The sequence below is a fragment of the Ambystoma mexicanum genome, chromosome 3p, assembly GCF_040938575.1.
Source record: "Ambystoma mexicanum isolate Mex_15411 chromosome 3p, UKY_AmexF1_1, whole genome shotgun sequence".
Lineage (NCBI taxonomy): Eukaryota > Metazoa > Chordata > Amphibia > Caudata > Ambystomatidae > Ambystoma > Ambystoma mexicanum.
Window position 1 is genome coordinate 52,679,324 of NC_090925.1, and position 14,695 is coordinate 52,694,018.

The 14,695-nt window shown below is 42.5% G+C and overlaps 1 protein-coding gene across 1 annotated transcript; it reads left to right on the forward strand.

Annotated features, from left to right (window-relative positions):
• The first annotated feature begins 10,006 nt into the window (after positions 1-10,006).
• Positions 10,007-10,945, forward strand: LOC138579726 (olfactory receptor 5V1-like). Its single transcript, XM_069649965.1, has one exon. The coding sequence runs from the start codon at positions 10,007-10,009 to the stop codon at positions 10,943-10,945; it is 939 nt and encodes a 312-aa protein (XP_069506066.1).
• The last annotated feature ends 3,750 nt before the right edge of the window (positions 10,946-14,695 follow it).

Here is a 14,695-nt window from a genome sequence, read left to right on the forward strand (position 1 = left end):
TTTTGTTTCAGTAGTCGACTCTGCTTTCCAGTCCAAGAGACTCGTCTTTTAAACAGTTTTCTCCCTTTAATTCCAGCCTAGCTGTCACTCACCCAGAAGGGTGACGGTCCTTGCCAGACAGTCAGCCAGCTGATCATGCCAGAGTGCATTTGTGTGTCTTAGGAGACTAAGCACTGGGAGTTTCCGGCACCTCCCTCAAATCCACCACAGACACTCAGGCACCAGAGGCGGACTTAAGTCCTGAAGCCCGCGAAAGGCGTATGAACAAAGTGACCAAACGTGGTTTGGCGCACAGAGACAAACTCTAGAAGGACCTTTCTAAATAGAAACAGCAAAAAAAGAAGACCGGGACCTGTTTAAGCAAAGGGGCTTAAGGCTCCATCTTGAAAAACATGACTCCTGCGATTTTTAGCTACTGGTGTTCGCGGTCAGGAACAATCATGGCAGTTCGTTGTAAAACCACTGCCATCAGCCATTTCGATAGGAAAGGGTAGAATTTGACTGCTCCAGGAGTTTCTAGACAAAGGGGATAATAGGTAAACCCTCCAGCACTCTATAGGAAGATAGTGTGTGCTGGGTCTAGGAATTTAAAAAGACTTGTAAAGTCAATTTAACCTTACATTCTCTGGAAAACAGAGAAGGTATTTAAACCTTTTGGAAGTCTACAAAGACATCCCTGTGCCACTGTACTGAGGGGGCTGTGTAACTCACATGAATAGATGATGCCTATGGAATTATCTAAAATCATATCATAATCAAAGAACACAAGAGTAAAACACACATCAAAATACATGAAAGAGTGGGAAAAAAGGCTCACACTCTTTCCAGGTAAAAAAAATCAAGTCCTCAAAATCCAGCAAAGTTGCTTGGGGTCTCTAAGGTGAAGGGAATCAGCACATTTATGAGAATTCTCCCTAACACTTATTTACCATGATCGGGATAGTGAGGTCAAACCCACTCTTGTCCTATCATGCACTCATTTCGCATGATTCGGATTGTGAGGTAAAACTCACTCTAGTCATTTCATGCACTCCTTCAGTATGTTTGAGATTGTGAAGTAAAACCACTTGCATCCTTTCATGCACTAATTGCCAATGATCTGAATAGTGAGGCTAAACCCACCCTTGCAATGTCATGCACTCATTTACCATGATTGGGATAGTGAGGTAAACCCCACTCTTGTCATGTCATGCACTTATTGTTAGGCCGAATTGCATGCAGTACCCTCTGGGACCACCACATACAATTAGGACTAGAGGTGTAAGCAAAACCAACCTTTGGTATAAGTCTGAACTACACTGTTTTTGGTAGTGAGCTGAGCAGCCAGGCTTAACTCAAGAGGGAATGTGAGCAGTAAAATATGTTACACAGAGGTCTTACAATCACAGTGGTTCAAGTAGACACTTACACTCAAGATTTCTTGGTAAAACACTTATTAATGTATTACACAGTCATTTAGAAAACATTCACTAGAAGGAGGCCACGTAATATCATACAAAAACACACTTCAGTACCAAACCAATACGTTTCTGAGTAAATTAGACTCCCCTGAAATAGTAGCAACATGGCATTTCAGTCACTTTAAATAGGAGAACAAAGGCACAAGTTAATAAAATAGATCACAAGTACTTTCTTAGGCAGTGCAAATAGTTTTAGTTCACTGAGTACTCAATTCACTTCAATAGGCCTAGGCCAAAGTCAATGGGCTAGTGTCTTAGATAAGAAAGAGCAGTTCTTGTAGTAAACGGTAAAGTCTTTGCCAAAGTTCTCAGAAGTAGTTAGTACGAAAAAGAAACTTTCATGAACTTTCACTGCGAGAGGTAAGTTATCTCTATCGGGTTGGCACAGTACCTTAATATGAAGAAAAGATCCAGCTGAAGACGTGGGTTCCTGGCAGTTGGTGCAGATCTCACTGTTCCTGAGCCTCAGTAGTGGGGACAAGAGGGAGGACGTCGGGGGACTCCTGCACTGCACGGAGATTGGTCAAACAAGCTGGCAAATGGAATATCTTTGTTTCGAGTAGCGGTTCTTCAAGCACACAAGCTGGTGTCCTTCCCCCTGGTTTATTCCTAGACAGCTCCGAGAATGGTATCCAGGTGGCTTACGAGTTGGTTGGTCCCAATGGAATTAACACATTTATGAGAATTTTCCCTAAAACTTATTTACCATGATCTGGATAGTGAGGACAAACCCACTCTTGTCCTATCATGCACTCATTTCCCATGCTTGGGATTGTGAGGTAAAACCCACTCTATTCATTTCATGCACTCATTCAGTATGTTTGAGATTGTGAGGTAAAACCACTTGCATCCTTTCATGCACTAATTGCCTATGATCTGAATAGTGAGGCAAAAACCACTTTTGTGTTGTCATGCACTCATTTACCATGATTGGGATAGTGAGGTAAAACCCACTCTTGCCAGGTCATGCACTCATTTACCATGATCAGGATAGCGATTAAAACCCGCTCTTGTCTTTTCATACACTCAGTTCCCATGATTGGGATAGTAAGGTACTCAGGTAATTTCATGTACTCATTTTGCATGATTGGGATTGTGAGGTAAAACCCACTCTAGTTATTTCATACACTCATTTCCCATGATTGGGATTGTGATGTTAAACCCACTCTTCTCCTCTCATGCACTCATTTCGCATGATTGCGATTTTGAGGTAAAACCCACTCTTGTCCTTTCATGCACTAATTTTGCTTTCGGATCAGGGGAGTATATGCAGTCCAACTCTGTTTTATGAGCCGTGGGATCAAGAAAGGGCTAGAGGCCAATTTTGCAGTATTTATTTTTTTGTTCTGTGTCACCTACCTTTTTGATGAAAAAGTCGTTAATAATATTGCATTCTTCTGTATACAGTCTAATTAAGAAATATACCCTGGGGCAGGGATCCTGTCACCTTATATAATGCAAGGGACCGAGTTAGATGCCCAAGCATGCCATAACAAGATGCAGAGAAAGGTACAAGGAGGTGAAGACACCTTTAAGGAGATTTATAGCAGCTAGTACCCCTGCACAGGGACATTGTGGTCTTGGGGTACTAATTTATTGTGACGTGGAGTTTGGGTGTGGCTGAGGTTCACAGCACCCGCAAATCACATGTAACCAGCAGAGTGACAGAGGAGGTGGGCCACGTCTGTTACCAGGGAAGTGTGTGCTGGAGAGTGGCGACCCACGCCTGTGGTGCTCCACGGCTGCTCCAGTCAGCCAACCTGGAAGAAGCTGGGCAGTTAACAGATGGGTATATGTGCTTAGGGGGTCTCGGGAGTCGGAGCATTCAGAGTTTCACCAATCAGGAATTTATAAGTCACTCCCCACACTCTACTAATTCTATATTTAACCCTGGCTCCGCCAGTGCATCCACAGTGTAATGTGGGTAATGGCAGAGTTAGGGTAGAGTACAGGGAAAAACAAACTCTTTAGATGTGTGCCAGGAAAAAGCTCAGCAAATAACAAGAAGGATCATTACACATCACCCCAATGTCTGTGTAATTATTGGTGGCAAACATTGCAGACACTGATGTACAAAATATTTGGTTTGACCTCCCGTCTTTGCCTCCTTTACTGTGCATTAAAAATATAGGATAAGCGTACAGTTCTTTTTCTCTCGGCGGGAGAGTTGGTGGAGTAAGGTTTGATGTATGAATGGTGTCACATGACTATTCAAGTATTCACCCAATCAGGCAAAAACCTGATTGGGTGAATGCTCTAGAGGAAGGAAAAAGCAAACAGAACTACTTCTGCATCCTTACACAAATCTGAAAGCCTACACTAAAGAGAAATATTTTATCCAGTTGGCATGGCCAACTTTCATCCAAAACTAAACGTGATTTTGTATGTTGTTGCTTCTGTTGTGCTTTTGAAAAAAAAAACATTAATTTGTTTTTGAGTTCTTCATTTCTAGGTACAAGTATCTTTTCCAAAAGCCGTCAAAACTTTGTTGTAATTTTAATTCTGTAGGTGAAATGAGGAGTGGATCAGCGTAAAGGTGGTAATTTAACTTTGTGTTATCCGACAATAGACTCGAAGCAGAAGAGGCCTCCAAGGTGATAGGTGAGTTATTTATGTACATATAAAACCGGGTGAGTCCAATCTAGCACCCCAGTTGCCCTTTTCAGGGTGAATAAAGTGTATTATCATGTTCCTCATTTCGATACAGAATTCCATCTGGGGGTGCAAGGTCTAAATTAAGACATTATAGTATTCCATCTTATACCATTTTTGAGTTGATTGATAAATAGCTATTTTTATTTATTGATTGTGCGTTTGTAAGGTGCTTATGCATCAACTAAATTGTGTTTCAAAGAGCCCACAGTGCATCGGGACGGGAACATGGGAATGACAAGCAAATATAACAATGAAAGAGACAACTGCAAAATAGCCTCTGCCTCAACGGCAGTAAGACTGAGATCATTCGCATTGGGACCCCTGCTCCCGCTTTCCCACTTTCACTCTGGCCGGCCTCCCTTGGCCCTGCGCCCTCACCCTCCTGCCAGGCTAAAAGCCTTGGGGTCATCTTCGAGTCTACACTCTCCTTCTCCTCTCACATTTCGGCCCTGGTTCTCTGTAGGCTGGACTACTGCAACATCCTCTTCCTCATCCTCCCTGCTTCTGGCCTACGCCCACCGCAACTCACCCAGAACAGAACCGAAAGACTTATCCTTGGCCTCAAGCCCAGGGGATGCATCTCTCTGGCACTGAAATCCCTTCACTGGCTCCCGGTGGCTGCAAGGGTCAAATTCAATATCCTCTGCATTGCCACAAGGCTTTCTTGGGCCTGGGACCCACTTATCTGCAACGTTACCTCCCCAAATACTGTCCTTCATGAGCCCTCCGCTGTTAGGGAGAATTCTCATTTCTGTGCTAATCCCCTTCACCCTTAGAGACTCCCAGCTCTTTTGCTGGACTTTAAGACTTTTAATTTTTATACTGGAGTGAGTGAGTCCTTTTTCTCACCCTCTCATACATTTTTGATCTGATTTGGAGTCTGTATTTCCTTTGTTTTTAGATTCTCATAAACTCCATAGGCATCTGCTTTTTGTATGGTGACCCACAGCACCTTCAGTGCAGTGTCACAGAGAAATCCTTTAGATTTCTCATAAGGTTTAAATACCTTCTCTTGGGTGAACTACTGTTCCCAAGAGTAGTAAAGTGAAATTGACTTTACTTACCTTTTCGTCTCTGTAGATTCAGCACAGCCCATCTTATGTGGAGCGCTGGGGGTTTACTTAGTAGCCCCCTTTTCTACTTACTCATGTAAAATTTTCTAGGTTAACCTCACTACTTTTAATGGCTGGTGGCAGTGGTTTATTTTTCCTACCATTGCACTTTTTCTCAGCTGTAGTATAGCACCCATGGGTGAGATTGTGTCAAAATAGCCACTGTCTTCTTGTTTTGCCATTTCTTGTTAGTGAGAACTTTCTTTGGTTTCACTCTGCGTGCCAAACCAGTTTTGACCCGTTTGTTCACAGGCTTCACTGCTGAAACCTGCCTCTGGCTCCAGTGTGTCTGGCCGATCAGGAAGCGAGGCAGGTGCCCAAAACTCCCTGTCCTTAGTCTCCTTGGTTACTCAAATTCATCCAGTGCTGATTGGCTGACACCCACCCTCCTGTGTGAGTGACAGCTAGGCTGTGCATGAATGGGAAAAACCTGCATAAACGGCGAGGATTCTTTGAACTGAAGACAGAGTTGACCACTGGACGAAACATCCGATGAAATTCTCGTGAAGAGAAGTTTGCTGCATCTGCCAGGACCGTTGAACTGTCCGGTGAAGCCCTGCTGATGTGATGACACTGCTTTTCTGAATCTACTAGAGAAGCTCCGGAGAGGGCGACTTCATCATTTGGGTTGGTGGGACCAACTAACCCCAAGATGTACTTTGCCGCAAGACCTTCACCAACTGGCTGTACTTTTTTGCTGCTGCTGGAGCGCCAGGGGTCGAGAAATCCATAGTCAAGTGCATCGTCTTTAAACTGGATCAAAGCTCCAGGAAGATCCTGAGGACCCTCCCAAAGCAGAATGGCCCAAGCTCGAGTCACCACACCAGAGTGCTAGACTCAGGGAATGAAGGAAGCCCATCAAGTGTCCAAGATACGCAGTGGTGCTATTTGCCGGTAGCTGAAACGGCACAGTGCTGCTGAACTGAAAAGAGCCCTAGCTGCCGCCGACCTTCCAACGACAGTGCAGGAGTCCTCCAGATGTCTTCCCTCTTGTCCCCACGACTGAGGCACATGAACCCAGGATTTGCAACTCTGCAACCAGGACAGAAGCCAGCTGGATCCTCTTCTTCTAACCTAAGCTACTGTTCTGACTAAGGAGTACATACCTCTTTGTCTGTAACTTGCATTATCTCACTTGGGACTTTCAGTAGCTTCTTTTTCTAGAGTTGATCTCAGCTCTAACTTTCACAAGCCTAACAGCTTGTTGCAAACAGTGATTTTCTACAAACACTTTGTGGAAGACTTTATGCTATCTACGAAGTGCCTCAGCTCCATAGACATTGTTCACATTTCTTTGGCTGTCCTGGCTCCCTGTAGACTCTTCTGACCCATTGACTTTGATTCTAACTGTCACTCATAGGTGCTAAATTGGTTTAACTAAGTATTGCTGGGAAAGGTTTTATCTAGACTTCATTGTGGGATTGTAAAGTGCTCACATGCTAAGAGGACCTGTTAACCTTTTTCTTCCCGTAACCTTACCCTTTCCACAACCTCAGAATTCTAACAAGTACAAAAGTGATATATAAATGCCAATAGTGTCCTAGCAATTGAAGTCACCTTACGGTGTAGGAAGTGTGTATGAAGCATCTCTAAAGAGTATCTACTTGCTTAACTTGATTCTGAGAACGTATTATGAAGTGTATCTTTATTGTTGCACGTTGCCCTTTTTAAAGAATGCTTATTTAAAACTGACAGTTAAATAAATACATCATTATTTTACTAGAATACCTTGAGTATAAGTGTTATTTGGAAACGTGTAATTGTGGATCTCAGGGTTACATCTCTACAGCTCATATTTATCCTTCTTGAGATAGGTCTGGCTGCTCAGTCACTCTACCAACTTGTGTAGTGCAGACCTATCAAATAGGTGGGTTACCTATTACCAAGAGGACAAGGCTGGTGTAGTCTCCCACAGGGTTACCACGTACAGTCTTGCCCAACATCCGCTCATCTACCTCCAACCTTCTGTGAGTGAGCCAGTTCTACACGCAGAGATTTGGAGGGAGGTGTTTATTCTCAGCAGGTGCCTCCCTCTGGAATAGCCTCCCTGCCGCCCTCCGTCTTGAGCCTGATCGTCTTAAATTCCGGAAACACCTCAAGACCTTCCTCTTCTCCTCTCCCTTCTCTCTCCCTCTTCCCTGCTAACCTAGCCATCTGCTATTTTTTACTCTCCCTCCTCTTCCCTACAGCTTTCATGACTGGCAGCCTGGTGTACCCCAGAGTCTCACAGGTCCATGGCACTCCCGCCAGTCCCCTCTCTCAGTTTCCTCAGGGCCCTACACACCACCCACCCTTACTGCACTTGGGAAATTACTCTAGAGAGTGGCTCTCTCTGCACCTATCCCAGTCTCCACCAGCTGGGTGCACTTGTATCTCCCCCTCGATAACCATCTGTGCACTTGCACAATCCGAATGCACTGCGCCTGAAGATTGTCTGTCTGTTATCTCCTGTCTTCACCCCTTAATTGCACTTGGTAAAAACCTAGAATCACCGTTCAGGCCTATTTGCTGTGTCTCAACTGTTAAATGTATTATTTGCACGTACTCTGCAGACTTTTATTGTCTCAGTATTTCAAGGGCTCTGAGTGACCGTTTTTCCCCCTATGTTCCCACCCTCCTTGAGCACTTTGAAACACTTGCCTCTGTATAGGCGCTTTATAAATAAACATTACTATTACCATTACCAGAGAGAGGCAGTCCTACTAGGCCTTGTGAGCATTCAGGACATGCAAGTGCAGAGAGAGAGAGGGATGGGGGGGTAGGTGCTAGGAGTAACATGGATGGAAGTGCTAGAGAGTAAGTTGCAGCTGGCAGCTATGATATCCAGACCGAGTCAACAAATATTTAGAAGTCCACAAACGGTCAAATATTTGTTCTTCTGTGGGCCTTTTATACCAATTTGTCTACCTGTGTATATACAGGGTTTATATGTGATCCATTGTTGTATATGTAGGAAGAAATTCTTTCTTGTCCATGGCAAAATCTCTTTCTCCAGCAAAAAAGTAAGTAGTCTTTCATTTAGGATATCACAAAGAAGCATGTCAATTATGAGGCCTCAGTGGTTATCCCTTTTCATTTGGTAGGTGTATAATGCCTTTGGCACATCCTGGAGAAAGGTGCTCACTGTGTATGAGGTGGTTGAATGGTTTTATTCTGGCTTCTTGTACTTTTTCTCTGGTCAACATTAATATCTCATTTAGTATGGTGTCAACGCCATTGAATTCGTGAGATTTTACCTTTTTTAGATGTTTTTTATAACCATTTCATAATATTTATGTGACCAGTGTGGTCTCTTGATTATTAAAAACCCACTCTGATGTCTTGATATATTTTAGATTTTTAGGCACGCAGTAAGATAATGTCAAATCTGCTGATGTAATATAAACATTAAGAAGGTGTGTGGTGTGCCTCCTAGCGCCTAAAAGCTTGGCAGCAAGGGGCTTCATATGCATATGCCAGAAAGATTTGCACTGGAGAAATCACTGTGAAAGGATGCAGTTATCTTGAACATACTTGAATAGACATACATACCTGGGAACATGTATTTGGACAGTTGGGGTACATGGTGCATACACATATCTGTATGCTGCAATTCCTCTGACAGCTAGGAATTGTGCAGGCCCAGAATCCTGGGGTGGTAGCATAAACTCTGTGTGACTGGGAAAACTGGTTGAGCAAGGTTGAAGGTTAAGGAAAGGCAGGAGGCAAGTGCGATAATATCAGATGGTCAGCTATGGCGAGGCTCAGGCTTTTACAACATGGTACTATTGTGGAGAGGAGATGCAACCTTTTTAAGTTCATGGGAGCCTGTTATTCTTTGTCCAGGGAAGTCTGGTTATCTGGTAGAGTTGTTTTGGGGCCGAGTAATAAACCCAGTGCACGGGGTGCTTAAGGGCAGAATGAACAAGTGGTTTATGGGTTTTGATCAGTTTCTTGGAATGTGAGGCCATGCATGCTGAATCGGTAGTCATATAGATTGTGTGAAATAAGGATGCTAGCAAGTTTGGGCGGATAAGATATGTATTGCCAGTTCAAGGGAACTTGTCTCTCCCCCTCATATTGTTGAAGTGTCCTTGCAAAAAGGACAGAGGTCCCTGACCAGTTGGAACTTGTAATGTATTATGTTTGTTTTGTGAATGTGCAACTATGGGACAACATCATGACCTACCACAGAAATATCACAAAAAGGGGTGTGCTTTAATAATGAGCTGATGTAAAGAAATGTTGAAAGGGGATGATAGTTAAATAAATGTGTCCAATGAGAGCATGATGGGAATTAAAGTAGATGACATTTCTTTGTATAGGTTTGACTAATCATGTGTGGGGGAATGATTTGTAATAAAATATGTCCGAGTGTTTTAACTGTTGCAACATGTATAAAATGTGTAGGCTTATGTGGTTCAAGGAGACTCTGGTTAGTTTGACTCCATGAGGCCATCTAGCTCCTCCCAGCAATTTGAACAATAAACTTGTTTTATGGACAAATGTGCACTTGCTTCTTGAGGGGTGTGCCTAATTTGGGGTGAGGTGATCAGAGGGCTATCCACACAGACAAAATAAAAAATGTGTTCACTATTAAGTTAATGAGTGACAAAATAAAATGTGCTGCATGTCCTGATCCTCTTCTTATGTTTAATATTTCTATACATTGATTTTCTGCATACATTCTTTGTAACTAATGCATAGTTTCCAAATAGTCATTACATTATTTGCTCTTCCAATTTTCTTTTTTGTATCTCTTCTTTTGTCAACCTAGAAAATTACACAGAAATCAAGACTATGAAAAACCACACAACCGTGACAGAGTTCCTGATTATTGGCTTTCAGATCCTCCCTGAACTACGGGTTATGCTTTTCTCTGTGTTTCTATTCATCTATCTTATTGCATTACTTGGGAACATCCTCCTGGTTTTCCTAGTGTGTATGGATCACCGACTGCACAAGCCTATGTTCTTCCTACTGCTCAACCTATCAGCTATTGACATTTGTTACATGTCTGTCACATTGCCAAAACTGCTATCGACACTTGTAACGCAGAATAAATCCATATCCATTGTGGGGTGTGTATTGCAAATGTATTGTTTCATGGGCTGTCTCAGCACAGAGTTCTGCCTCCTCACCGCCATGTCGTATGATCGCTTCATTGCAATTTGCAATCCCTTGCGTTACAGCGTCATTGTGAATAACTGTGTTTGTATCCGGCTTGTTTTTGCTTCCTGGCTCATTGGCTTTTTGGACACAATGCACCATGCTGTATTTGCCTTCCTCTCCTCGTTCTGTGACTCCAATGAGATTAACCACTTCTTCTGTGATCTCACTGCCTTGATGAAACTCTCGTGCTCAAGAACCAACGTCATTGAGATGGTGACATATGTGGAAGGGGTCTTTTTGGGCATCGGCCCTTTCCTCTTAACCTTTTCCTCTTACGTGTGCATTATATCAACAATATTGCGCATCAATTCTGCTGAGGGGCGACGCAAAGCCTTCTCAACCTGCTCCTCACACCTCACAGTTGTTATGCTATTTTATGGGACCACTCTATGTATGTATATGCGACCTGCGTCTGTGTACTACATGCAGGAAAACAAACTGCTTGCAGCGGTGTATATCACTGTCATCCCAGTGCTGAACCCACTCATTTATGGTGCCAGGAACAAAGATCTAAAGAGAGCAATTGAAAAATGTCTTATTGAAAAGAATGCCTTCTTCAATGAATGATCACACTTTTCCATTCAGGAACTTTTCCAGGCCAGCGAACTACTATATTAAATGCGCAGCTTTCAGGTATATCAAATGTCCAATGGATTAATGTATTTTTTGCACATTCAAGAATTCAAATGCTCTAAGATTGTTTTAGTGTATGTGCAAAATAACCAAGTTTGTGCAGATTTTCACAATTAAAATGTTTACCAACTCAGGCTTCTCTCAGTCGTTAGTCATTAACGTCAGATACACAGTCTTAGTAACATTTATTGAGATTTTGGTGTTATCACACATCTTCAATATTACGACAACAATATGTAGTCTTTATTGAAAAACCTATACAATCCAGTTTCATTTCTATATCCACAGGCACCCAACACCATTGAAAATAAGGCCATGGACAATTATGTTCTACTTTCTCCCAATTTTAAATAAAAAAGGTAACTTTAACAATATCACAGCGATTCTCCCTATATGCCACTCTCTTACCATTTTAGGGTGAGGTTCTCCAGTGGTGGCTCATGCCCATGTCTTCTGATCAAGGCTTCATCTATCCATCTAAGGAGGAGGTGGATCTTTTGCCTGGAGTAGAAGTCTGAGGGTGTCCTGCATGGGCGCATCAATTGTAGTCTTAGAATGGCATGTGATGATCCTCCAAATGAGTGTGCAAAAGAAAGAAGTACATTTACAAAACCAGACTCCTCCTTCTCTCTTAGACCATCTGTTTATCCTTGTCCTAACTCGTAAATGATTCATCAGTTCTCTGGTTTCATTTTGCATGTTTATGTGAATTGGATTTCATTTAGGCACCATACATTAACCAAAGAATTTATCAGCTGGACCAAAAGCTCCCGGCAGTGGGAAAATTGTCACAAGGGTATAATTGGACACACCACTTGTTTTGATGGCTTCACCTACGATTATTGCCTTTTCTGAGTGGAAGGATGTTGCAGACAGCGGTGGTAATAAGATCACATCTACCCCAGCAACGTACCATCCCTACTAGCTGGACATACTATGAGTACTTGAGCTGGACTTTACTGGAGTTCAAACAACGTGTTCCTGGACTTGATTAAACACTTGATGCAGATTACCCTCCTTCTCTGAAGATTATCAATATAGAAACAAAACAGGTTTCGTGAAATATCTATTACAGGACCCACAGTAGAGAGAATTTTGTTTTCTGTTCTTGGGGCCCCTGCTAGTATATGCTGAGGTACACCCACCACATTGTTTTGTAAGTTGCACCTTGCTGCAACTCTGGCTGCATTAGAGTCTGAGTCTCTGAGAGGGTGAAGATGTTCATACACTGAGGCAAACTGATGGAAACAATCAGAGCTGATAAAATATTGGTCCCGGATACAAATAATCCTTATGTATTTCAATGAGTTACCCTTCTACGCACCAATATGCCCCAAAAAGGAACAGGGGACAACGCAAGGCTAATATGTGAATGTTTTCCCCCACAAATAGAGGAGAGTCTGGTCTCTAAACCTCAGCAGTTAAATCGAGGATTGACGAATGGTTGACGTAGAGCAAGGAATCGAAAATCCTACTGCTAAGTTTTGGGGTATCCCTAGAGACAAAGCTTACAGAGCACCAGTGCTAGGGACCGCAGCTGAAAAAAACCTCTATATATATTGAAATCATGCCTTGTTCTCCCCTACGGTGGTGTAGACCAGAGGTCCTTGGGGGCGATCCAAGAAAAATACAAAAGTAATCCTAAGGAAGTGTACATTGTGCAAGAAAAAAACCCAGCTTTATTGAACAGTAAAATGGAAGAACAAACAGCTCTATGAGTCTGAGCTGTAATATATTCTCAACTTCACCCAGAAAGACTACAATATTTACAATACCACATATTAGCATTAGTTGTCAAATGTTAAAATTTTGGGGATGTGCTAATACATAATAGGTAGGTCATCACGGGACCCCTATACAATCTTATACATTACATGTTCTGATTGGATAAACATTTCCTGAAACACCACCCTCAACACTCCTTCATGACATCATGACCTTCAAGCGTCCCTCCTATCAATAACATCATTATCTACTGTTCTGCAGAAACTCTGATGTGCCATTGGTTGGCATCCACAATATACAACTTGATAAATATATCGATATGGATTGAATCTCTCCATTAGAGAAAGCGCAATCCACAGAATCACACCAAATCTGTCCAATGGAATTGTGAGGAAACAACTACAAGATCAGGCTTTTCACCCAACTAATAATGGCTTCTGTCTGGTCTGCCCTGAACATACTAAACTATGGTCATACTGTTGTTCATTAATATACTCAACCCTTAAACTTATTACACTTCTAAGTTTGTTTGTTTGTTTGTTTGTTTGTTTGTTTGTTTGTTTATTTGATAATGGGCGCAAAACCATGGGTAGCCAGGCGCAACAATTTACATGAAAACTTAAGCTTGTTACAATTGGCATAAGTATGTACAGCACAGTGACAAGAAGAGCACATATATGAACGATTATATACAAACAGGTGTCTGTGAAACACCGGCGTCACAGAGGAATATATACAGGAATATATACAACAAATGCCCAAGAGTAGGGCATGTCACGGGTGTCTAGGCAGAGTGGTAGGTCATGGCTGGAGTAGGCTAGATGTGAGTCAGATTATGTGTCGTTGGCACGTAGCCAAGTTACTCATAAACCAAGCTCTACCTGCCTTATTATAACATTCTAACTGTGTTTGCCATTGTGTATTAAAACCTAACAACAACAACTCTGATCCACCTGTACTAATGAAATAAAAACAAATAAAATGACCTGTGTGTAAATACACTAAAAGCGTGTATAAGTGTGCCCCCGAAAAATGTGAACAAACAACAGAAAATATAAAAATATTATTGTTGCTGCAAGTGCACTTTTCATGATGGCAGTCATGCTTACCTATCCCTAGATACCTACTAGTTAAGAACACATATACATTCTGTGTTTTTTGAACATGCACTTCCTTCTGCAGATCCCTTCTCCCTGATGTGTGGTGCACTAGGTGTAATATAAGTGTGATATACGTGCATTGTGCGTAGCACGTCACCATGTATATTTCCTTTAGCGTTACTTCTTTAGCTTGTGCTTGCACTCCCCCTTGTGAGCATTGGATCTGCATATTCATATTCGCCCCTTCAATCAATTTATTGATCAACCCTTCTTTGCCCTTCCCGACCAACTTTTCTTGTGCTGTCCAAATTCTAGACACCCCTGCAAGCTTCCACCTGCAGCAAAATATTCTTTCCGGAGTGCATCCCAGAAAGTAACTTCCTCCATCACCATAACAGTCGATCCAGCGGGGGATATCATGTTCTAAATCAGAAGGTGGCATGGAAAGTTTCCTCTGAAGCCATAAAGCCCCTCCCCCTGAACCAAATCACTTTCAGGAATTGTTTGTATTTGGATGTGTCTGGATGGGGGTATGGCTTCACTAACTTTGGCTGTTCCCTTCATCATCAAATATTTCCCCCGTTTGCTCCCCTTCTGCACCACCTCAATCCCAAATGACATGCACAAAAGGCACTGAGAGCCAATATGAGAATCGGAGCCATGTGGGTACCCAAGTAAAAAGTTTCACAAATCACTCTGTGTCACTCTGCTTGTTTCATGAACCACAGTCTCGTGAAGGGTGTGCAAGGTATTGATTGCTTCTGACAGTGTGCTATTTGAAGCTTCATTTGCGGGCACAAATGTGCAAAAACTGCTCCTATCTTGGCGCAGATGCCACCTTCCATGGCAGTAAACAAAT

Excerpts from the sequence above, each read along its gene's own strand:
- LOC138579726 (XM_069649965.1), top strand. The coding sequence starts at position 10,007 with ATGAAAAACCACACAACCGTGACAGAGTTCCTGATTATTGGCTTTCAG.